The sequence below is a fragment of the Centruroides sculpturatus genome, unplaced genomic scaffold (assembly GCF_000671375.1).
Source record: "Centruroides sculpturatus isolate CEXI.00-Female unplaced genomic scaffold, Cexi_2.0 scaffold1123, whole genome shotgun sequence".
Lineage (NCBI taxonomy): Eukaryota > Metazoa > Arthropoda > Arachnida > Scorpiones > Buthidae > Centruroides > Centruroides sculpturatus.
The window spans coordinates 185281-210033 of record NW_019385642.1 but is presented as its reverse complement, the minus strand read 5'-3'; the positions used below and the strand labels follow the sequence as shown (position 1 = coordinate 210033).

Sequence of the window (24753 nt, the reverse complement as noted above, 5' to 3'; positions counted from 1 at the left end):
CCCTATACCAGGGGCAACTTTAATAAAAATAATTAAAATAATTACAACTTTACAAAAAGAGAGAAGTTGCCGATCTTGCCCCTATACCCGGGGCAACTTCGTCAATTTCTCTCTTCTTGTAAAGTTGTAATTATTTTAATTATTTTTATTTCCAAACTGATTTTAACCCGTTCTATAGTAAGGTAACATTCCAATAGACAATATGCAAAGCTTTTTTTTCAGTTTACAGCAGTATTTATTACACAAAATTTAAGTAAAGCTTAACATTCCGATCTTGCCCCGGTCTCCCCTATATAATATACTTGTGGCCCAATCCTTAAATATATTTGTATATTTAAGGATTAACATGATTATAGTAATAAGTATTAAATCTTTATCACGAAAAAGGATATTTTAAAAAATTACTTCTACAGACACTTCCAATTTTTACTTAGAAATAGATAAATTCATTTATTGTAAAGGAGATAAAGGAGACAAACAAAAATTTATTTGAAAAACACAAATATTTGTTTTATTTGCGTCTCTAATTAATAAAAAATAGCAAAACACTAATTTAAAGTGCATTTTTATTCGACTAATATATTTATAAGATGTAGCCCAAAAAGTAGCCAATATAGCATTATTTTGGCGTAAAAAATAAAAAATATCATTATATTTTTTACGCCAAAATAGAAAGTGGTAGCCAAATCGTGCAACACTGGAAGGAATACTAAATAAAGCCGGAATTGGACTCGGAGTTATAGACTCAAATGCGGGGAAAGGAATGAAAGGACAAAAGATAAAGAAGTGAGGAAGGTTGAAAAGTTATGGGTCCATATTTGCTTAACAGAAAGTCTATGTAACTTTTTATCTTTTGGCCTTACTCTCCTTTCCCCGAATTTGGGTCTATAATTCTTCGAGTCTCAAGTTTAGCTTTATTTAGTATTCCTTCCTCATTCAGACATTTCCAAGTATTTGAAGATATTTCCTTTCCACTCAAAAATTAAATATGTATAAAGGTTTACGACTTTGCGAAACTTCTTTTTTTTGAATTTATGCCGTTGAAATAAATAAAATAAAATATTTGTCAGTTTTGTTTACAAGTTTATTGGGCCGTGGGTTGGACACCCCTGGTCTAGTCGTTATTCGGGGAACTAAACGTCAACCTCGAAAGGGATGGCGGGACGAGAAAACGTCCGAATCGCTCTCTTTGTTCGCAAGTTTTATTACGTAGGGGAAGGTGAGGCAAGACGACGACGTTAAGGCTTGAAAAGTCACTTTGTCGAGAATAATATTTTTTTATTCTCGACAACTACATTTGGTAGTATATAATACAAAATTTAATTTTTGGAAAATGTTTTTAAAAACAAGAAAATTGAATATTTTAAAACTATAGGGGAAATACGGACAAAATGACATACGGTTTTATTCTAGGTTCATAACTCTTTATTGGTAAATCACAGCACTGTCATATTCTACACCAATCATCTTTGGTTTTTTACCTATGAAATATACTAAACATTTACAATATTAAAATAATAGGAAAAAAATATTGTTAGTTTAATCGAGATGATCCACTATGGACAAAATGACACACTACGTAAAAACTATAAAATTACTGTCAAAGTTTACAAATGAAACGCTTGGATCTTTTAGAAACGTCAGCGCAAGAAGCGTGAGCCCAACGGAAACAATTTAAGCACCGTAACCAGTCTTCTCCAGGCTTAGATCGGGAAAAAAGATCATGGCAATATATGCGTGGACAGTCTTCATCATCATCACGACAGTTATTAGGAAAATTTTCTTCTTCAAGTAATTTTTTAGTAATGTTTCGTCTCCTTTTCTCTGGCGGAACTTTGGACTCATTTTTTGATTTGATTGCCTTCGTATTAGGAGTAGAAGTTAAAACTAAAGAGTTTTGTCCAGTCACGTGATTCGTTGCAAGTTTTTTTGTTACGCGAAAGATAATAAGTTTGTAAATAATATGTAAGAAAGGAAATAAAGTTTTATACTAAAATTTCTTTTAAACAATAATGAAAGACTTTGTTTGGAAACCATTTTTTATAATTAATAAAACGTTAAGAGATTAAGGTAAGTTCCTTGACTAAATGACAGGTATGTCATTATGTCCGTTGCCTAAGTATGTCGTTTTGTCCATATAACGTTATAAAAAAATAAAATTATAAAACAAATACAAAGATGTTATTTTTAATGGAAAAGCTATTTAAGTGCAACAACAAATTCTTGAGGGTTGAAATAAATGCTACGCAAGTAGATAAAATAGTGAAAAACTTACCATCTATACAAAAAACTTGCCGCCAGGAAAAAAACTCGTAACGTATCATTTTGTCGTCGGCCGTGACACCCGGATCAATGAGAGGAGTGCGTTCACATTTTGACAGGTTAGTAAAAGCCGCTCGTATAACGTGGTGTCGTGATCAGTTGTGCGCTTGAGATCGCCAAATTCAAATTATGGTGCCTATGTCATTTTGTCCGTATTTCCCCTACGTAAATGCACCGTCTCGCCCGTCCGCGGGGTAAGACGGGGATATTATTTTTATATACGTTATCGGCAAAGTTCGAAATCCGGCATTCTATAGAATGCTAGGCATTGTATATAATGCCTAAAACTAGCCAGCAATTTATGAAACGATTCATATTTTACAAATTTCCTAGGCATTCTATAGAACAGTGGTTCTCAAAGCGGGTGCCGCGGCACCTTAGGGTGCCTCAAGAACGCCACAAGGGTGCCGCGAAATTTTTAAATAATTAAATTAAAATTACTTAAAATAATTGAATTAAAGTATTAAATTAAATAAAAAATTANTAAAAATATAACTCGACATACGTATTTATAAATAATTTATATTCAAATTACATCATTTCTATGACCAAGGGCGGCGTATGGGCAACGTGGGCCACCGCCTATGCCTCGCGTTTCGAAGGTTTACGCATTACTTAAAAGCCGCGAACGCGACGAAAAAATTTTACTTGTCGTAAAACGATAAATAGTTTGTCAAATTTTTATTCATAAAAATGCAGTTTCAACTCCTTTTTATTTTATAAAATCCATCTTCTCGCGCCACCAGAGGGCCTTTTAAACAATAGGTAGTCTGTTAGGGCTGGTCAGTAGCAGTCCAAACTCGATACAAACGTTTGTTTCTTGAAAATTTGATCACGATTTAAATACAGTATTTATTTTTAATATTACCGATTCGAAAAGAATCGAAAAGAAAACGTGTTGTATTATCATTAAAAGACAATGTATTTGTTTCGATTATCCGAATTTTTCCTTATCCGGACTACCTTCATCCCCAATTAGTCCGGATAATCGAGGTCCCACTGTATAAGAAAATATTTATAACGATGTGTGAAATGTTATCAATTTAATACACCTAAGTACTCGATGAAGACTAAACGTAGTTGAAAACAAAACAATCGCATCTAAAATAGTACAGTAGAAGCCGTTCTTCTGATTAAGCCTTAATGCTCTCGGATCAGTAGCAATGGGACAAATTCCAAGACGTTCATGCTAAGGCCTCGCATATGGGCGAATCCTGACCAAAATTTTGAGCACGCTGAAAGTTATAATAAGAATAATAGGCCTATCTCTAGCACTAAACAATAAGCAGAAACGTTATTTGGTGCGAATAAAAAAGTACGCACGAAATATATTATAATGAAAAAGGGTTAGATTTACCTATGGTAGTCAAAATGGCGACCGTCGACAATAACCAAAACGTCTATATTTAAACATTTCTTTTAAACTAAAACATTTTAATAACGTAAATTTGCTACTTACTTTTTCCCCGCTTTCGGTTTCATTTCCTACTTTTGGACCAGGGACGAAAAATATAAAGGTCACCATACTACCCGAAAACCATCGATAACAGGACGTAGCGAATTACGAGATTGGATACATCAGTGGTTCGGACAGGATTTGCCTGGAGTGCGAGTCTAAGTTTAAGCCTACGAGGAACTGCAGCCTAAAGGATGAATTACTAACCTCCGGGAGGTTCGTCGAGAGCACGAACAGTCGAACGCCACTTAGTGGAAAACTAAAACGGCGTAGAATGCGTCGCGAAAGGCAAGTTTTAACCGACAGATAAACAGTAAAAACCATTGGCCAAGTTTTCCTACTCTTTAACTTAAAAGAAAATTGTACAAACTTTAAAAAAACACGAACGCCATTCAAAAAAATAACGACACGCACCGTTCGTCTACACGGTAACCGAACTCAAAATCTGCATAATTCCTCATATTTTCTCAGCGGGAATTTTTGAAGAAAATTTGCATACGAAACCATTGGTACGATAAGCGCCATCTGCATTTCATTTGTAAACGCGCGTGCCGTCGAGGTTACCGGAAGAGTCTTTTGACTACCTTAGGTAAATCTAACCGAAAAGGTATTAAAAATGTATAATAATTCAAATTTTGTGGGCCCTCGATACCGGGGGCCCAGGGCTTAAACCCTATTAATCTCTACGGATCCGCTCCCGTGCACAATACACGTACGCTAGGGTTTCTCATTTCCCGGTCTTTCGCTCGTCCCGGGATAAAATTAATTATTTTTAAGATACGCAAAGTATCTCGAAATCGAATGGTATAATTATTTTTCATTTTTTAAAGTAATTTAATACGTTCCGCAACTTCCAAAATCATATTAATAATGCTGCGTAGAAATTATATTAAAAATTACCTTCGAATTGCGTAGAAATTTTCACAAATAGAAAAAATTTATTAAAGTTTGCAGGAAACCGTCTACAATAACAACAACAAAGTGCTTTGAATCGAATTGAAAAATAAACTTAGATCAAACTTGTAACTTAAAAGGTAATTTTCGTTTTTTAAATAAAACTCGTAGCCCGGAAGATTTCGACTTCGTTTTCTAATATTCTCGATCTGTCTACCGCGGCCGCTTTAATAGAAAGATCGAGCTTATAGCCCGATAATTCGGCAGTTCGTTCGTCCGTAATAATCGGGTTTACGAAGAAAAACTTGGTACTGACCCAATTTGCGCAACTTGGCGTTACGCGGCAATCGAAGCCACCAGATATTACGGGTTCCGACGAGTAAAGAATTTTCGGAGTTCCGCCACAAATAAGCTACGTATCGACCATTTGTGACGCGCCATAAGCAGCAAAAATCTAAAAACCTAATAAGTAAGTTTAAAATTAATAAATGAAAATGTATTCGGACAGTTTGAGTTAATTATACTTTCTATTTTGCAAAAATTCCTCAGCCTTAACACAAAATAAGAAGAAATTTGCGGAAAAAAAGAAACAACCGGGATCCCGTTTGAGAAACCCTAACGTACGTCGCTAGCTGTCAACGTAAGAGCTAAAAGAGTTTACACCTTAGAATAAATTATTATTGGCATATTTGTTCTCGTGTAAAAAATATATTGTCAAAACTTTCTCTTCGGCATAAATTTTGTCTGTGTTTTTTTAATGGCGAGAACAGACTTGGATAGATGAAAGCCGAGAACGGATATGGAAAGATTAGGTCGGAAGCCCCGATTAACTATATAGGAACTTCCGGAAGTCACGTTATTTCGATTCGAAAATGTTTCCCCGAAAGGAGTTAGATAATGCCCCGCCAACGGAAAAGTATGATGCGAGACACTAGTAATTTGAAGCGGATAGCGTATATTTTATTTACGCGTAAAATTCTTATTATATATATGTTACCGGCAAAGTTTGAAATCCGGCATTCTATAGAATGCCTAGGCATTGTATATAATGCCTAAAACTAGCCGGCAATCTATGAAATGATTCATATTTTACAAATTTCCTAGGCATTCTATAGAATGCCAAATGAGAAACCGGCAAAATATGAAATACATCTCCGTTTCGTTTCGAATATCACGTGGCAAGGCACGTGACTTTAACGCGCGCCTCGGGCTTAGAATTTGTCAGTCGCACTTTACGGTTTGTTCGGGAGTGTCAAAATATCAAAATACGCAATTTTACTTAAATTTGTTCAACAAAAAATTAGTTTTTTACTGTGATCCATGAAAATGGAGGAGCAAGCTGTAGTGTTGGAGAAGGTGTCATGGTCTATAGACACGAAACAACGATTCCACGATGAACTGCGCAAAATTCGAGTTAATGCTGCAAAAAACAGTATTTTCTTAACCGAAACTACTTACCAGAAGTTAATAAATGATGTACAAAAAGCCAAAATGACTACTAAGAAGGAACCCAGGGACTATTGGTTGCTGAATCGCTTTGATGTGATGATTGTAGAAAACAAAAGTAAACTCATTTATCCCGTTAAAGAAGGCGTCAGTACTATACAGTATTACGTCACGGACTCGGAGTTATTTCACGTACTTCATGAAGCTCATTTGGCTATTGGACACGGAGGACGTGATAGAATGTCGAAAGAACTTTCAATCAAATACAAAAATGTTACGCGTCAGGATATTGAACTGTACATCCACCTTTGTGAACCTTGCCAGAAAAAACACAAAGGTATTAAAAAGGGCATTGTTGCCAAACCTATGAATTTTTCCGAATTTAATTCCCGTTGTCAAGTAGATCTTATTGACTTTCAGTCTCAGCCAGATAGAAAATACAAATTTATTACGGTTTACCGAGATTATCCGACAAAATTTGTGATTCTTAAGTCTCTAACGTCGAAAAGAGCCGAAGAAGTAGCCTACAACCTAGTGGACATATTCTCGTTGCTTGAAGCGCCATCTATATTACAATCTGACAATGGCAGAGAATTTGCCAATAATGTGGTGACCAGCTGGAAGGAGTTTTGGCCAGCACCGAAGATCGTCCGTGGGAAGCCTGGCCATTCGCAAAGCCAGGGTAGTGTCGAAAGAGCTAATCGAAATATCGAAAATATGCTCTGTACTCGGATGCGGGACAATAAATCTGACCGCTGGAGTGAAGGACTACGTTTCGTTCAATTTATGAAAAATAGAGCTTATCATTCTGGGATCGAAAGAACACCATACGAAGCTCTATTTGGCTGCAACCTAAAGTAGGGTTTACATCGTCTTTTCTACCAGAAGACGTTTTAAAAGACAAATAGAGAGGAGCAGCTAGAAAAAGTAATAGAAAGCGTCAAAACAATGGAAAAAAGTGAAACTAATCAGATTACGCAAGATGAGATTATAGTCGTTAGTGGAGTAAACCAACACGATGAAGACACGCTTACCGAAGAGATTTCCGTTTCTGATATCCGTGGCGTGTGTTTAAAGGAAACGAGTGATGCACTCGGTGCGTCAAAAAATTCATACCCTCCGTGGCCACGCTAGTAAAGGCGACGAAATGGATATTTTGCGCACCCTTTGTTTTAAAACTGAAAATGCTATCGAAGGTAAAATAAATTCTAAAATCAATCTGGAAATACGAGCCAAAAAAATGAAAATGAATTGGGGAAAAGATTCTCCGCCGCTTGTTTGGGAACTACCGCGCGAGTTCCTATTCCCGAAGTCGACCAGGGGCGAGGCGATTGGCGCAATGTATGGGCAGTGGTAACGAGTGCGACAGAGGACGGTTTCTACCGACTCGGAACTTCCGAGGGAATTTTAAAATAAGTATACGCGAGATGACAATTGACTCCGCGCCCCAAGAACTGGCTTAGAATCGAAGACATTCTCGACCACGAAATTCCTCTCCGGTCAGTGGCAATTGCTCGGAAGCGGCCGAGGATTCGTCAAATGTAGGCGTAAAACAAAGTGCCAAAATACGAAATGTCATTGGAGCCTTCCGTGTGGCAACGAGTAGGTTCATTTTAATTTCTTATACGAAAATGTTGTTTCCCTTAATAAGAACTTTCATTTTTCTTTACGTATTTTGAATAAATTTTTTAATGGCACTCTGGTTATTTTTTCAGAACAACATTTGTATTTTTGAGGAATGTACGTCATTTATATAATAGCCTTTTTCATACTTTGCCTAAATAGCATTTGTCATTGTATAGAATGCCTAAGGAAAGTATGTAATAATTCTGGTATTTCGTACATTGCCTAAGCGCCGGGCATTATATACAATGCCTAGGTATTGTATAGAATGCCGGCTTTTCGTACTTTGCCGGTAACGTATACGAGAAGGACGAATTAAAACGGTTAAAGCGTCGTTTTCTTCCATATCGGCGCCCGTTTATTATTATTTTCCCAACAAATAAATATATAAGTTTCGACTTACTCGTAATTACTGCGCCAGACGATACCGTCGCTCGGCGCACGCTCTTTTGTAAGCGGACGATATTTTTTTTTTGGTGGAAAAAAAATTTTTATTTCCGTCGTCGTCTGGCGTTTTATTTCTCGTTAAGATAATATTTAAATTTAAAAAATGTTTTCGCCAATAAAATAAAACAAGTAATAAAGTAACGCATTATGCGCTGTATAAATTTATTACAGTTAGATACGACTTAAAAGTGGAATACATTTTCTATAAAAAGATCATTTTTAAACTTAGTATTTTATATATTGGAAAAATGATATAGAATTTAAAGCTAGTTGGCCGCGCCCTCTCGCCCCGACTTTATTTCGGTCTTAAGGGTTACTTCCAATACCGTAACATCGTCGTCTAAAAGGTAACGTAGAAGTTCGCTTACTTTGTAGCGGGCGCGAATGAGGCCAACGAATCCGGAAGTATTTTCGGCGGCGGGACACACCGGGACGATGGAAACCGCGAAAACGGAGGTACGCCTAATCCGGGGGCGGAAACGGTGGCCCATTACGCGACCACCGGTAGGCCTACTCGTTGGGATTTTACTCCAGTCTCTCCCGTAGAAATAATGCCAATCCCCCGCGTTGGAACCGAGAAAAAATCGAAAATAGCGGAAAACGGCCATCTTAACGGATATACCGTACCAGCGGCGGCTGAGGGCACGACGAAAACGATCGACGGCAGTTTCGGCACCCCGAGAAAACGGTCTTGGTTTACCGAAAGAAATTCCGTAAAATCGAAAGTTACGGGCATGGGCCAGGGTAGGCCTAACGAGAAACGGAATGCGGAGGGTTGGGATAAACGGACGCGCTGTTCTCGCGCTAATATCGAAGAAAACGACGCTTTAACCGTTTTAATTTGTCCTTCTCGTATATAAAATATCTCCGTCTTACCCCGCGGGTGGGGCCAGACGGTAACGTATACGTATTACGTATAGTTTTAAAATATTCAATTTTCTTGTTTTTAAAAACGTTTTCCAAAAATTAAATTTTCTATTACCAAATGTTGTAGTTGTCGACAATAAAAAAAATATTATTCTGGTCAAAGTGACTTTTCAAACCTTAACGTCCTCGTCCCGCCTCACCTTCCCCTGCGTAATAAAACATTGTTTTTTTGCTTAAGAGAAATTTAATAAATTTATACTTTTGTGATGGATGGCGGCATTTATTAATGAATGAAAAATAAATATTAGTTTTTTTCTCTTTTTTCAAAACCATTCTGTTTTACGGTTGTGGATTAACGGAATAAATTATTGCGCGTAGTAAATCGACTGTTGTTTTATTTTGTCAATTCGTTGCGCCGTAAGGGCTGCGAAGATCGGGGAAAGTCGTGGAATTTAAACAAAAAACCACGTATATATTGCGTCTCGCTGGCTCGAAAGAAAGTACGTAGAAAATGCTGTTTCGCAATTATTTACGGCACGTACTACGTCGAGAAATGACGTACGAGGGAGACGAGAACAATTTCGCTGTACTTATTAGCTTCTGGTGAATTTTCCCTGCTTATATTGAGAAATTATAATGTTCTCCAGTTATAATGTAACCGGTTCGGACCAAACAAAAATTCGACACAATACTTTATTTTAATTAATATACGTAATGTTACTAATGAGTTTAGTTTAGAAAAATATGAATGGAGGAGCCGATTAATTTATCCCGTATCTGTTTTCTCGTGACATTATTTCTAACATTATCTGCTCTCTCTTTAAACATCCCATTTTCCGGTCTCGTTCGTTATCTCCTCTTCCACTTCTGTTACTCGCGCTCCGTTTTCTACTCTCTCTTCGTCATTGCTCCGTATTGATTCGTCGTTCTGTACGACACAAATGTTACGTAAAGTACGACACGCGGCTATAAGTTCTACCATTGAGTCCACGCCAGACCCACCCAAAAACTTCGGCCTTCTAAACCCACCAACTAAATGAGCGAATGCTCTCTCGACACGATGAAAACTTATTGTTAAACATAATTTTACCTGATAAAAAACCATCGTCTCTGTAGGGACTTTTAAATGCTTTGAAAGTTGGTAGGCATCGTCTCCTACGATACGAAAATCTGCGTGTGGACTACTCTACTTCGGATCTCTTAAATATCGCGCAGTCGTCAACGGAGCCAACTTCACCGATGTAACGATAAAGCGCGTTTTCTCGTCGCGTACTCCCCGTAGAACTTTCTATTTGTATACGCTCGGGGTTCCTCTAAACAGGCCTCGATTACTATACGCTATTACTATACGATACCCAATAACTCCGGTAATACCATATTTCGTAGCCAACGTCCGAGCAGTTTTCCTGGCCTTCCGAGCCCGAGGCCAATGTATAATATGGTTTTGTGTATTCGAAACATTTATAGCTCTAACAATTGTCATCGGGCATCTCCGGGCAGTCCTCCGACAAACTCCAAATCTGTCTCCAACTCCTCCGTAACGTGTGAAAACGGAATAGTACACTCACAGTTAGTACAGAATCAGTAAAATCTATGGTTTCGCTTACTGGTACCCGAAAGATTCTTGGTTGGCAAGCAGCCGCAGTGACATTAAAAATTGCCGGCGCATTTCTTCCTTTTCCTATTACTATTTCTTTTGATTGTAATAAAATGGGAACGAGATCCTTTAGTAAAGTCTCCTTATTCCAAAGTGGTGTATATTCTAACGCAATCTCTGAAACACAGTTAATTAATATGCATCAATGTCCTTAATTTAAACAAGTTATTCTTTCAATCACCATAACAAAATAAAATTGTTATATTCACACAGAATAAAATTGTTTTATTTACAATTACAGGTAATTGTAAATAAAACAATTTTAATGTGTGTGACTGTGTTGCTGTAATCTTATACACCAGTATGATAAGTCCTATTAATAGAAATACACGGTTATGGTGATGGAAAGAATATCTGAAACATAGTTATTTTGCACACCGATTTCTTTTTTCTGACTTTTATACGCGTATTGTGCTAAATAATTAATGAAAATGAATTCTTCTTCCTCGGATTCCGATAACATTTCTAAAATGATTCCTAAACTCGTCTCCGTCTTCGACCCTACTCGTATACAGAAGCTATCTGTATCACGTGACAAGGACTGACCGTACAAAACGAAAAGTATACGCACTCGGGAGAGAGATTGGCAATGCATTCCGACCGTTAATAAGCGCGTTTCTTCGAGACCTCTTCCGAGAAAATTATATATACAAGGCCGTGCACGCCGTGTTTTGGGGTTTAGCAATTGTAAACAAAATTTACAAACCTACAGTTGCAAAAAAGTCTTAAAAATCACCCGCGTGTGTAGCGCGGAATATTCATTTTCTCATTCTTTAATAAACGAAATTGTTTCTGAAATGCACGAATTCGATTGGCATATTCAATTTTGACAAAAGCAAACTTTAATGTTATTATTTATACAGAAATTTCTCAAAAAACAGAAAAAAACCAATCGATCCATTTTGTTAATTTTGGTTTTCCCAACTTCTCTTAAAAGAGCGTATCGAACAATGGACGAAGGGATTTTTCAACATCCGATTAATACAGAAAATAGTCCGGCGGCCGGGGTCCAAAACGACTAGTTGAACGAATAGAAATTAGCGCACCTGTCAACGAAAGAAAAGATGCGGAGAAGAGGAGGATGGGAATCGAAGAATAGAGTTTGGTCTCACCTGAGGATCTGTTGCAGTTGGCTATAGTAAGCTCTGACCACGGGATAAGCCACCGACGAATAAGGAGTCAACAACAGCTGTCGAGCCCCGTAGGATCTAGGCGTCTGCCACTGGCCAAGGTCGGGGGAGGTAGGCGGTAACGGCACCGAATAACCTGAAACGATCTGGTTTTAGCCAAAATCAAAGCGTACGAAACGAGAATCGGGACGACACTCGCTTCTGTTGCGAAGAGGATAACGTAAATCGTCGTAAAGTCCGGAGTACGGAACGGAAGCCGGTGTCTTCTCCGGTCGAGGGGAGGGTTTCTTTCCAAAATAGGGTCGATTTCCGGTATAGGAATCTTCCGCATCGTTTCTGTCTGAAAAATCGCATTCTTAATCAACGCGTAACGTCTAATTAAAAGAAACTCGAGTCGCTTACCCGAAGACACACTCTGGGTTCTTCGTTTGCTGGTCTTCTCTAGAAGAACTTTCCTGATGACCGAGGTGGGAGTGAAGGGGCCAGCGATGGAAGCCAGATCCTGCAAAACCAAAATTCGTAATAGCAGTCGAGCGCCGGGGACCGTTCCGCGCAATAGAAGATTTACCCGTAAGTCTTCGGACGCTCGGCGATTATCGTACTCCGTCGAGGCCGAAGTTCCTTCTATCGGATCGATCTCCTAAAAAGAAACCTTTATTTGGCAACGAAAGACATTAAGAAAGTAGCGGACTTACCGGCAAAGAAGAAGATTTTCCAGAAACATCCGAGCGGGAATCTCTTCCGGAATCGTCCGTCGTATCTTAAGAATAAAAACCAGTTTAAAAAGTAGAATGTTTGCCACCCGGCCAATTTCCATTCTTACCTTCGGCAGAATCGGACGGGGAGAAGGGAAGACGTCCCAAGATGTCGGCTTCGGTCAAGGCCTTGGACTTATCCCAAGGCCCGATGCTGATAGAAGCGCAAGGCAGAACCGAGCGCGCGTCCGAAAGGAGCTTCAGCTGCGACGAGAACCCGTTTAATCGGGCGAGAGAGGACGAGAGAGGACAAAGCCAAACACTCACCAATTTGTCGTAGGCGCTCTCGCCCTGTTCCGATCTTCCCAATATGACGGCTCTCAAGTATTCTTCCAGGTGGCGGATGTAAATCCTTTCCACGTCGGAAACTTCCCCGTCGGGCGGCGGACATCCTCCGAAAACTTGGGCCTGGTCGACGGCTCTCGGAAATCCTTGCCAAGAACTTGGACCGAACGAGATTTGACACGGAGTCTCTGTTTACGCAATAAGACAGAAATTAAATAAATCTTACCGCTGCGATATTAAAGCACCGTTACCGCAACGGTCGAATTATATCTAACCATTACGACTAATTTGTTTTTTTTTGCCAAAAACCTCGAGAGGGAATGTTTCCATTCGATATGTATATTTTTAATTATCAATTTATCAGGTAGATTCCAACATAAACCAACTTGTGCCATCGTCCGAAAAACAACAATAAATGGCCGTAAATGTTATTTCATTGGCAAATACAACTTAGAATAACCGGAAATTGTCGCTCTTTAAATCCATTTCCGTTCGATGGAGGAGCGATATCCTTTTACTTCCGTTACTCCATCGTTTACGGAAGATGGCATTAAAGCGTTTCGATTTATTTAATTAGCGGAACGAGTAAATAAGCTAAAAAAACACAGATTCCTACCTCGGTCGTCGTGGTGAAAAGAACGGCTTCGGCTTCTCCTCCTTCCGTACCTGTAAATATAAAGCCACGGAAGATCAGTCGGGCGGTCGTCTTCTCCCCGTTTCCCAATTAAAACACAACTTTCCCGTCCGCCAAAGAATTCCTCCTCGGCCTTTCTTGCCGGTTTTGGTTCTCCTCTCGCCGTTTAGCGTCGAAGTACAGAGAAGGGTTCCACCTACCGAATGCCCTGAAAATTCCAAATAAAATCGTAAGACGAGGATTTGTTTAAGCCGGTTCCTTCCAACTACTCACGTGTAAAAACTACAATCCAAGTCTTCGGGCACTCGCTTGGACGAAGACAGATACCCCAACTCCCACAATTCTTCCTACGGTGGAGCCAACGTTAAATATTACAACCAACATTCCAAATGCCGAATAACGCTAGGCGTTTCCAGTGTTTCGTATATAAACGCGCGTACGAAATAGACCGTAATCGAGAGCGGATAAGAAGCTTCATACTCACTCTGGAATACTGATACTGAGGAATGGGTCGAAGCGGACTTCTATACTTCTTGGCCGCTCGAGTGTCCGCTCTGTGGTGAGTTATGAATACTGAGGAAAGCGAAATACGTATAAACGGAAGAAGACACTTCCCGGGCCACGCCAACAACCAAAACTTCTACTTACTGGGATAAGCCGGAGCGTTGAACAAACCTAGAACCATGGCCATGTCGTCTGTAGATTCGACAATGCAAAGATAGCGTTTTACTTTCTTTTCTTCCGAAAAATAAAAAAATCGAGTAATTCCAATCACTCGAAATATATTCTTTAATTAAACGTCGAGTTATCCAATAGATTCCAATTGCGCCTTCGATATTCTACTTCTCGGCTTCGTTCTATCTCATTTGCATAACCGAACGCGCTTCGTTCAGCAGAGTTCGAAAACATTTGAAAACGAAGGAAAAAAATGATTGGTTTATTTTGCTTTTCGTTATTTTATACGAGCAATTGTCGGGCGTTCGAGGTGAAGATGACAGCCAACGTCATCCGGTGCCAACCTCCCCCGACGTCCAACCAGTTCGCTCTTTGGCCCTGTCACAAGAAACTCGGCTTGGACGTTCGGCTGGATGACAATTTAAAGGTAAGGGCGGACGCGGCCTACGTTATCGGCTCTTTTTATTACCCGTGGGAAGTTCTTTTCAGTTTGGAGAGGAGGAGGAACGGGTGATGATCGACGCGGTCTACGATGCGGAAGACGGCGTTGACCGGAGACTGGCCGATACCTTAGTGTTCGTCTTACGCCAAGAGAAGAGCCAACTGATTTATCCTCTGCACTATTTATGGGTAATTATTTTGAGAATTTACACGCGCATTTTTGAGGAAACCGGCGCTGAAGTAGTCTTCGCAGAGCGCCAACGCCAAAGCGGAAGAAGAGGTTTTCAACCAAGAAACTTTCCAGAATTACACCGGATGCCACGTGACCGAATTGGTCGAATCTCCGTGCAGAAGTCTACACTGGGGAGGGAAATGGGATCCCTTTCGTCGGGTAACTATTCGATTTCGTTTTTGAAAAGAATGGCGGGGAGATTTTAATACATCGCTGCATTAAAATCTGCCCGGTCTCAGGGATTTTGTTGTTTCTGCCAAAGCCAGTCCGGTCGACAAGTAAGAGGAAAACAGGATTGTGGTCGAATCGATTCGTCTAGCACCCATTGTTTACGATATAACAGAGTCTGGTAAGTTTTTTTTCTTTTTTGAGTCTCCGCTTCTCGGGCACTAAGAAGGCGCTTCCGTACCCATCGTAGGTTCGGCCAGTGGCCAGGGCTCGACGTATCCGAGAAACGTTATCGAGGAATTGCTGGCCAGATTTCGATCCCGGATCCCCCGGTGTTAAACCGACACCTTCGTCGCTTCGTAATTCGAATCTAACAGATTGTCCTAAACGCGCGCATTGTGGCGGACAACGACGTATAACTACTACACCCCGAATCGGGCCGCCATCTTCCCAGCGAATTGCCACCACCCTTAAAGGCAGACGGCCGCGCACCCGCGGGAAATATCTAATACAGATACGATTGTTGGTCGCGTAAATAGGCCTACGCGATTTTCGCGACTAATTTGCGGAATTAATAAATGAAAAAAAAAGCCGCTAGATCCTTTATCTCTATAAAGACAAACGTGCGGAGCAAATAGATTGTGTACAAGGTATGTGAGTTTTTTAGATAGACGAAAGAAAAATCAAAATGAACGTTCTCTCTCATTCTTTAGCATTATTTTAGTCTACTAACAAAACAAAGTAAGTTTATTGCAATAATTTTTTAATATATAAATACCTATTCAATATCTCGCGCGTTTTTCTTAATTTCTTACACGGGGTCCATACTCCAGCACCTGGTGACTGGTAACTCGGCTGTACTTTTTCCCATTATTTTTATAAGGTTTTCTCGTTAGCAGAAATTTGGGAATTCAAATTATGGATGGACGACGGCCGGACGATCTACCGCTCCGGGCGACCCGGGCTCGAATCCGGTCGGGTCGATATATCCCCCAAAATTTTTCGGGGGTGGTCCGTCCGGATACCGTCCCTCCCCACCCGGCCGCCGAACCCATATTGTATAATGTATATTATCGTGGGCCCGGCCGAACCCGTAACGAGCCCGCTAAAAGAGACTCTCCTAGTGTCCGCGGGGTGGAAAGAGTTAAAAAAAAAAAATTATGGCCGGATAGTGGATAGAATAAGAAAGCTAAGCGATGCGGTAGATTAGCGCAGCTATTGGCGGAAACTTTAATGTATTCCAAAAGAGATGGCCAAGAAATACACTCGGTGTCGGTCACCAGGCCCTTGTAAAAACTAAACAAATAGCAGAAAGATTGCTTAATCTCCAATACGTGGTTACCATTTATGCGAAGAAGCGGACCGGCGGGATATACTTTGCGTATTCCGGAGTAAAGACATCCAAGAAAAGCGTCGATTTGTCAGCCAAGAGACGAAGAAAAGGAAAGGAGGCGCCGGGAAGCCAACTTTAGAAAAGATTTGGTGTAGAATGCCATTTGAAAGAATTTGCCGCCCGATGTACTTTACACAAGCTAACATTCGGCTTTAACAGACATTCTTATCCAAATTATCCCGTTCAATTTTATTTCTCCGCTTAAGGTCGTTTTAAGAAAATTCGTTTTTTTTGTTTCACCTAATAACCGCCGCATCCTACTTTAGAGCTAGTAGCGTGGCCAGGTAAGACTCCGCTAGCGCCGAAACTGGATGACAGTCGTTAAGTAAAGCCAAGAGATCCAAAAGGGACCCGACAGTGGCCGAGCGGTCTTCGTTCCCCAACACTGGCACTTCGGTGGTGGATTCGCGCCTGGCCAGGTGGAGTTTTCCGGGTTTCCTCCACGTCCGTAACGCCGGATAATCGGATAACGCCCGGACGGCGTTATCCGATTATCCGGCTAATCGGACGCACGCGTCCATATTCTGGTAACAAAAGCGCATTTCGAAGAAGCAAATGGCGCGATAATAATATAAAAAAAGAAAGGCACCCTTACCTAAAATAGCTATTAATCCTTTGAAAATATCATTTAAAAATATTAAACTACAATAATTTTAAATAAATGAAGCGTATGGAAGTAAATAGGTGGCATAATTCGATTCAGGTATTTAGTGACGTCTCTAGGCCAACCGGAAATTCGTAGAGCCGTCTATCTCGATATTTACGCCAGAACGGAGACGTCCGCGGGTTCCACCGTCTGGAGGAGAGTGATCGACGGACAACTGTCAGTGGGAAGCCGAACCACTCGGAGAAAGGAGAAATCGGTAATCCTCCTCTTTCTTCATTCTTCTCGTCTTTCTTCCTTAACAAAATTCCCGTTTTCAGTTGACCGTCGAATATTTTCCTCCCTCCCCGCCAGAAGACGCGCTCCGCCTCGATAACCGTCGATTGCTGATACCCGCTCCCAGCCCCGAACTGGGCGCAGAAGATATACCTCCGCTTTTCCAGGTATCTTTTTCAGGTATTTATCTTATCGTGTCCGAATTCAAATGATTTTTCCCACGGTCGTTGCAGGATGGTGCCGACGACTATTTGCTGGTGCCCGAATCCTCTCTAGACGAATCGGGAACCTCCTGCGACAAAATTGGCGTTTCGTACGAAGCCTTCTACCGGCAGAAGAACAAATGCCTGAAAGCCCGAGGATCGCGAGTGTCTCTCTCTTCTTACGCTTTATTCTAATTTATCCTTTCTAACCTCTTCTTTCCCATTAGATGTCTGAAGAATCAACCGTTGGACCTGTGGACTCGAGACAGGGTGAGTATTTTCGCTTATCTTTCCAACCACCGCAAATTCTATGGTACCGACGGAAATTCCGCAGGCCAAACTGCGCGCCGGACTGAAGGGCGATTATCTTCTGCGCTTCTACGCCCAACCTTCGCGCCGGCCCCTCCTGGTGGACGGAGCCCGCCGACGTCACTGGTTGGCCCTGGAAATGTCTGGAAATTCTTCCGCTCGTCTGCGTCTAGAGATGAACGCCGCCAACGTCAGCGTCCTGTCTCCGGGGTGAGTTCTCTTGCCGGTTTTTCTTTAGGATTTTCTGCATGGCTGACCGTTGCTCCTTTAGCCGTCGGGCCCAAATATCGTTCGTCGTCACCAAATACTTTGGAAGAGTGCCGATTATCGTCGCGCTGGTCACCAACACGGGTCTGGCTCCGGCCTCTTTCTCCGTATCCGCGACTGACTGTTCGTCCCGTACCTCCAGCGTCTCGGTCTCTCCCCAATCCTCCAGAAGCGTCGTCCTGGACCTTTCTCTCGACTCGGCCCGGATCTCGGAATTCTCTTGTTCGGGTAAGTCCCTTCGGTCGCAGTTTCGAAACCGACCAAAAAGATTCCATGACCAATCTTTTCCTAGTGGAAGTGAGGTCGGTCCGAAGTGGACGGACGGTGGCCTCCAGAGAAGCGCTCTTCCGAAGAGGACGTTACTGTTCTTGCTATCAGTATTGTCGATGTTCGGTGAGTTTTTCGTTTTCTCCCGCCTTTCGGTGGCTCTTCGGCTGCTTTTTTATTGGCTTTTTCTCTTCAGTGCGGTGACGACGGCTTTCGGTGTCGTTCCATCTCCCAGAAAGCGTTCGCTTCTTCCGGTTTTCGGGGTTCGCTTCCGGTGACGGCTGGTCGTCCGACGCCCCACTTCGCTATTAGACTGAGAATGGCGTCGGCGGTAATCGTCGTCTTCCTGGTTCTAGGTAAGTTAGTTTTAGTTTTTGTAACTCTTTTCCCCTAGTTCTTCTCTTCTCCTCTGTCTTTTCAGGATTAGCCAAGGAAATTGTTAGGCTGACCCTGTGGCCGGCAGCCGGACACTTCGGCATAAAGAGCTGTCTATTTGGCAGGAGGAAGATCGCCCGTTACTGGGAACCGGAGCTAAGGGAAGCCAGAGTAGTGTTCGAAGACGGACATCCCGTTCACCCGGACACGTAAAACGTCGCTTCTTCTTACTTTCGACGATGATATAAAAGTGTAACATCGTGTTTTATTTTCAGGAGAGAACGGGTTCGAACGATAAGCTACCGAGCGGAGTCGGCGCTGAACCTGCTCTTCTTCTTCGTTTGGCCATTTCTATTGTTGCATTCCATCTACGTTACGGTGGTGGGATGGAGGAGGGACCGAAAAGTAAACGATTCGATAAACGGCAATTCCGTGTCCTGTAAATCGACTGAACCGACTTTAATTTCAGGCTTATTCGGAGGAACGACCAGAATACAGAGAGGAGAAACTCTATTTACGCCAGAGATTTTCGGACGGAGAAAAACTGGCCAATTCTCTTTCCATGCGTAGTTACGTGGAGGCCAAAGCGCGAGTGGAAAGAATGGCGAAAGAACTTTCGACTTCCATTCGATAATGGCTGGCTTAAGAGAATAAATCCGAGTTTTCGTTCCCTTTAAAATTTTCTTGGCTCTTCCGTCATTTGGCAACGTTAAAATATCGCAAATGAAAATAGAGAAGAATTTTACGGTCACCTTACGTTGTTTACCACCCTGGCATCTTAATTACTAATACAGGTATACCTGGCCTTACGTCGGTAATTGGTTCCGGGAGAGGCGACCTAAGTCGAATCTACTCGTCGCTAGGCTAAACCGTAAATTACCATTCCCGGTTCTGCATTTTATTTATTAGTGCATTTTTAATAATATATGGTTAATAAGGATCTATTTTAAGCTTACAAATAAATTTTAGTTTTTAATAGAGTACAGAAAAAATTAATCTAAATTTACCAATGCGTGCGCTGTAAATACAGTACATACTTGTATATATTGCCGCGGCTTGCTCTTCCCACCGTGTCATTCGTGGGGTAGAGGTTAGCGGCTCGGCCTATCGAGCAGAGGTCGCCGGTTCAACCCTCACTGATGCAAGTTTTTTTTTGTGTGGGTAAGTTCTCCCGGTCTGAGAACTTATGTAAATACCAACCAATTACCACGTCTCTGTAGGATATAACAGCCAGCTGTCAGGCTGAGAGGGCTCCTTGTTCTCCTACTGCAAGCTGCAGTTGTACATTGTCTGAGTTAATAAATTCCTTTGTGTTTCTAACGACTGATTGCCGTTTGTTCCCGCGACAATATTTTAATAGGATTTTATGCGCTTTAAACGTTTTTCTGGTGATATTACGACTCGGATATTTGTAGCGGACGGACGTAAAGTCGAATAAAATGACTTAAACTTGATTTTTATTTTTCCGTCTACTTTTTTGACAAACGACGTAAGTCGAGGTATACCCGTATATGTCGGTCTACCTTTTTAGGGATCCGGCAATCTCGGACAACGATCGATCGAGTTTAAAGCCCGAAGTTGTTATAGACGCGCTGTTGCCAAACAACATATTGGCGCCTATTCGTCCAATGTTCTGTACGTAGCCGGGACGAATATTTGTCCGCTTCGATGCGTTCGAGTGGGAAAACTGCGAACATTCGGGTAGATTTGGCTAATCCCGAACATTTGCCGCATTGGTAAATGTCGCGCGCCCGACTGAATGAAAATGATGTTTTATCCATTTGGCCGTTCTGTCCAGAAAAATTTTATTTCCCGTAGAAAAAAGTTATTTGCTTTTTAGAAAAGTTTAACTAATACGTGCAGTTTGCCAGGGATAAGAAAGTTGCTAAATGAGGGCAGTTTCCAATATAAACGAAATTTAATTCTTTTCTACAGGGAATTAAATAAGTACAGCTATAAAATTTATTAAACTTCAACTTTATTCCGTTGTTACTTTTATAATAAAACTAGCTGACCCCGTCACGCCTTGTTGTGGCTCAAAATATATCTGTTATAAATGTATAACACTTCCCCCGTGGGGGGAATTTTTCGAAAAATCCCTTCATAGTGTACATTCTCTCCACGTACCCTATTAAAACGCCATCAAAAACGCAAAAAACCGCATCTAAAATAGTATAAACAGAAGCGGAGTTCTTCACCGTAAGCCTTAATCCCGTCCATCTCTCTCCCAGTGGGGGAAATTCCGACACGTATATAAAAACACGTGCGTATTCGAATGCGGCGTTGTGTGAAAATTTCAAAGGAATCGGTAGGAACAAACGAACGTTACATTTTTATTTATATAGATAGATAGATGATGATCCGCTTTAGTTCATCCTCACAGAAAAGCAAACTCGCGGAGTTAGCGCCATCTGTTAAACATAAAAGCCTTAATCCTAGATGATATCTTTTAATTTATACGAATGTTAATGGAATAATATACAGCCTATGTCCACCCCGAAGTTCCATTCTAAATATTGGTGAAAGAATTTTTGAAATCGGATGAGTACTTTCGGAGATTACCTGCTGCATCCAAACTTACAAACTTTACCTCTTTATAATATTAGTAGTCTATTAATTATTAAGCAACACAATTATTTGTTAGAATACGCAATATTAATTGCAATTAAAACTTTCAAAGTTTAAAGTATGTTTTTTAGTTTAAAGAGTGAGTAAAATACAACGTTAAATTTATGTAATAGGCACACTTGTTTTTTAATTACGAAAATAGTTTTCGAGTAATTTATTTCCTTAAATGCGGTTAACGCGTCACAATACTTACCGTTAAAAGCATGGAGAACTTCTAAAACGTTATTGTGGAAAGTAAGATTTCGAAAACATCGCGTGTCTGCGGTATACAGTATTTAATTTTCACCGTATTTCTGATATTTTCTCCATTGGTTGATGTTAATCTCGATGAATCTTTCGCACCCCGCGGATGGATTCCTCTCTATTATCTTTTCGCCTATGATTATCGGTTTGGCATTTTAAGTAACGAGGCGCTTTCGTATGTTTCTGTATGACGTCGATTAAAGTTGTGCCGAATAATTGAACCTCGGAAGATCTCGAGACAGCGCCTCACGCTCCTCATCCCGACTAACTAAATCATTCGGGGGTTCGTTACTGGTATTCGATTCTCTCCACTTTTTCGTAACCGGTAAATACGGTAGTCGTACGATAAGGAATTTTAACGTTTCCAAACGTGTTATATCATCAATTTTATTGTTCTATCGGATAATCAGTAAATACAGTATATATACTAGTCGCACCAATTTCACTCGGCAGAAATACAGTAGGTGGCCTAGCTAAAAAGATGTAACCAATCCGCTATCGTTAGAGGCAAACAATATAAAAACAACAAAGTTCCTGCCTTGTCCCCTAGATACGTGTGATCCGCACTGTTTGTGTGTATATATTCATTTTTAAGTATGTAGTTTCTCGTCTATGTTCAATAAAACTTGGTTACGATTCTGTAAGAAATCTTTTGACCGTTTATTAGAAAATGCAAGGTTTTACCAAATCTCGACAAATACCATAGTGTACCTTATAAATCTTCCTTGGTATTTTGTCGAAAGATTGAATGTGTATCCTTAATCACACATTCGATCGCCTTGGTAAGTGAAATCCAAGTATCTCAAATAGTAAGAATTAGTAGCGAAGTAGGCGCACATTTTGGGGTTTACGAGTTACGTCATTTGGCCATATTAATTCTTTATTTAACACGAAATACGTAAAGTAGCTTCGATCTAGCGCCCACCCGAATGTTACTTTAATTCGAATTCATCCGATTTTATCGTCTTAACGCTCGATATATATATATTAACTAATAACTGTTTATCACGCAGTAGTGTGGTCCGGGAACCGATTGGTAGCCGTTAAAACACCAAAATGGTCGAACGACACAGTAAAGAAAATACGAAATAACTGGTTTATTTAATATAATCAGCGTCCATGGCCGCTCCGTGTTATTTTTCTATCGGTCTTTTTACCACGATAAATTCAATTTGGGCAGCGAAGAGCCTCCGGAAATAATTGCAATCACGCGCCAATCGATCAATAAATTAGAACACTTCCGGCGGCCACCAGCCATCTTCTAGGTCTTGACGAAAGAGACGATTTTACAAAAGTGAAATTTTAATAACGATTGGTGGACGTCGGACATTTCGGCTACGCGTACAAAATTCTCTCGTGCTATTTTTCTCTACGTCGATATCCATGAAAAGTACGAAAAATCGCGCGGCGCGTCGCATCCGATCTCCTCCCGTTAAAAATTCAATGGTCGATTCTAACGAGTCTTTTATCGTTTCGTCGGAAACGAACGGGGAAAGGGGGAGGAGAACGACGACACGTCGCGGCAAGAAGGGATGCATTTGTCTTATGTACAGTGTGTGTCGGTCGGTGCATTTATTGTTCGTCGATGAGAGGAGTGCTGTCTGCTGCGGGCGTCGACTCGATCATGGGACTGGGAGACACGTTGGTGTTACGCGCATGGCGCGCCCTGGGCATTCTGGTCTCTTCCCTCCTGTTCTTGGCCCACTGTTCCGCCATCCTCTTCCAGTCGGCGGCCGATGGATTAGACGGTAACCTGTCGCCAAGGAAATTCGTTCTTAATCCGACCCGTTGCTTTCCCGTAATGAAAAAAAAGAAGAAATAAAACTTACTTGTTGGGTCCTCCGGGGGTGGAAGCGCCGTGGTGAGAAGGAGTCTGCGCCCTGGGCGTCTGTGCCGCTCTGTTCCAGTTGTTCTGGGGCGTCTGCGGATATCTGGGAGTGGTCACCGAGTGAGCGGGAGTGGTGGCCGCGTGGTAAGAAGGCGTCACCATGGGCGTGGCTATGGGTTGAGATGGAGTGTAAGGCTGCCAAAAGTGCAAAGGACCGGTTAGACGACGGAGGAGTCGAAAAAACAACGAAGACGTACTCGGTGGGCGCTTACCTGGAAGTTGAAACCGCTTCCGCTGTAGCCGGCACTGTTGAAATTATTAGAAGACTGGAAGCCGGGAGTCTGACCCGCAACTTGAGATAGCGTGTTGAACACGTGACTGGGAAGATTAGCAGCGGCTCTCTGAATAGCTTGAGGATCCACGTCTGTCGGGAAAATCATCCAACATGTTAAAATAAATACAGTAGTACGGTTTATTCAATCTTATCCTTTTGTGACAACTTAATATGTGTTTTCATTTGTAGAGGAGTTTGGCCAGAATTTCATATTTTTTCACTAGTCTTTTTGATATCCTAGAGCAAAATGGTGCTCTACAGTCGGGGCCTAGGGCTTACAGTCGCGGCCCCATTTTTTGTTAGATCTTTAAAATTCATTTTTAACAACATCAAAGTCAGAGTTGAAATATATTTACTTATGAAATGGTGTTGAATGACAAACCTTATATCTTGTATAAAAAAACATAAGAAATAAAGAAATATTTACATTGATTAATTATTGACCGATTACATTAATTAATATTAACTATTTTTACTATAAGTGCTCATTGTTAATGAAAAAGTATTAAAAATTTATGATGATGATTCAATTTTTGTGGGTGTTCTTGACATTTGGGGGCTCGGGGCTTAAGCCCTATTAGTCCTTATGTACATCTGTCCCCGTCCATAGTAAAGCTCTACGTGTTTAATGTTAGAAGTGCCAAATTTCACCCTTATTATCTGCACGACCAACAAACCGATCTGGATGAAATTTAAAATAATCAGTTTTTGTGGCGAGTACTATGGATGTCTTAAATTTTGAATAAATTTGTTGGATCGTTTCGGACTTATGCCGTCGGCATTTTGTCGCCTAGATTTACAACTGGGAGAATAGCAACGCCGAGGAGCTACCGAACGGTCCGGGAAGAGTCTGGATATATTTAACGGCTCTTTGGAGAGTCGACCGCTTCCCGTTTGCCCTTTTGAAGGTTTTATTTTAAAATATTGAGTATTCATAAAATAATACCAATAATATTCCAAAATTTAATGTTATCGCATGACTGTAAAGTGAATA

General features: G+C 41.0%; 4 protein-coding genes across 9 annotated transcripts in view; 2 read left to right on the top strand and 2 right to left on the bottom strand.

Annotated features, from left to right (window-relative positions):
• The first annotated feature begins 5998 nt into the window (after window positions 1-5998).
• On the top strand, window positions 5999-6979 carry LOC111640828 (KRAB-A domain-containing protein 2-like). The gene has a single exon (XM_023386893.1). It carries the CDS (start codon window positions 5999-6001, stop codon window positions 6977-6979), a length of 981 nt encoding a protein of 326 aa, XP_023242661.1.
• Window positions 6980-11547: 4568 nt separating this feature from the next.
• Window positions 11548-14391, bottom strand: LOC111640830. Of its 5 annotated transcripts, none has more exons than XM_023386897.1 (13): window positions 14165-14391; window positions 14001-14089; window positions 13790-13863; window positions 13623-13724; window positions 13499-13548; window positions 12865-13070; window positions 12666-12801; window positions 12538-12602; window positions 12411-12482; window positions 12245-12344; window positions 12042-12182; window positions 11825-11978; window positions 11551-11730 (listed from the first exon to the last, which is right to left on the bottom strand). In XM_023386897.1, the coding sequence occupies exons 1-13, from the start codon at window positions 14205-14207 to the stop codon at window positions 11691-11693; spliced, it is 1272 nt and encodes a 423-aa protein (XP_023242665.1). In that variant the 5' UTR covers window positions 14208-14391; the 3' UTR covers window positions 11551-11690. The 5 variants fall into 5 exon arrangements, 3 of the variants coding, with proteins under 3 accessions (XP_023242667.1, XP_023242665.1, XP_023242666.1); XM_023386898.1 differs by having other exon boundaries at window positions 11570-11758; XR_002759322.1 differs by having other exon boundaries at window positions 11574-11730; window positions 12042-12178.
• Window positions 14379-19614, top strand: LOC111640829 (hapless 2-like). Of its 2 annotated transcripts, none has more exons than XM_023386896.1 (15): window positions 14379-14618; window positions 14681-14821; window positions 14886-15023; window positions 15131-15213; window positions 17129-17288; window positions 17350-17472; window positions 17539-17669; window positions 17736-17778; window positions 17843-18027; window positions 18089-18312; window positions 18377-18477; window positions 18548-18707; window positions 18773-18935; window positions 19002-19131; window positions 19196-19614. In XM_023386896.1, exons 1-15 carry the CDS (start codon window positions 14445-14447, stop codon window positions 19358-19360), a joined length of 2121 nt encoding a protein of 706 aa, XP_023242664.1. In that variant the 5' UTR covers window positions 14379-14444; the 3' UTR covers window positions 19361-19614. The 2 variants fall into 2 exon arrangements, with proteins under 2 accessions (XP_023242664.1, XP_023242663.1); XM_023386895.1 differs by having other exon boundaries at window positions 15104-15213.
• A 3056-nt stretch (window positions 19615-22670) lies between these two features.
• Window positions 22671-24753, bottom strand: part of LOC111640824 (transcription elongation factor SPT6-like) — a 143850-nt gene continuing 141767 nt past the window's right edge. The window contains exons 35-37 of the mRNA XM_023386887.1: window positions 23698-23849; window positions 23427-23620; window positions 22671-23350 (exon numbers count right to left, since the gene is read on the bottom strand). Coding sequence (XP_023242655.1) covers window positions 23170-23350; window positions 23427-23620; window positions 23698-23849 — 527 coding nt within the window. The 3' untranslated portion in view covers window positions 22671-23169. The remainder of the gene's footprint in view (window positions 23351-23426; window positions 23621-23697; window positions 23850-24753) is intronic.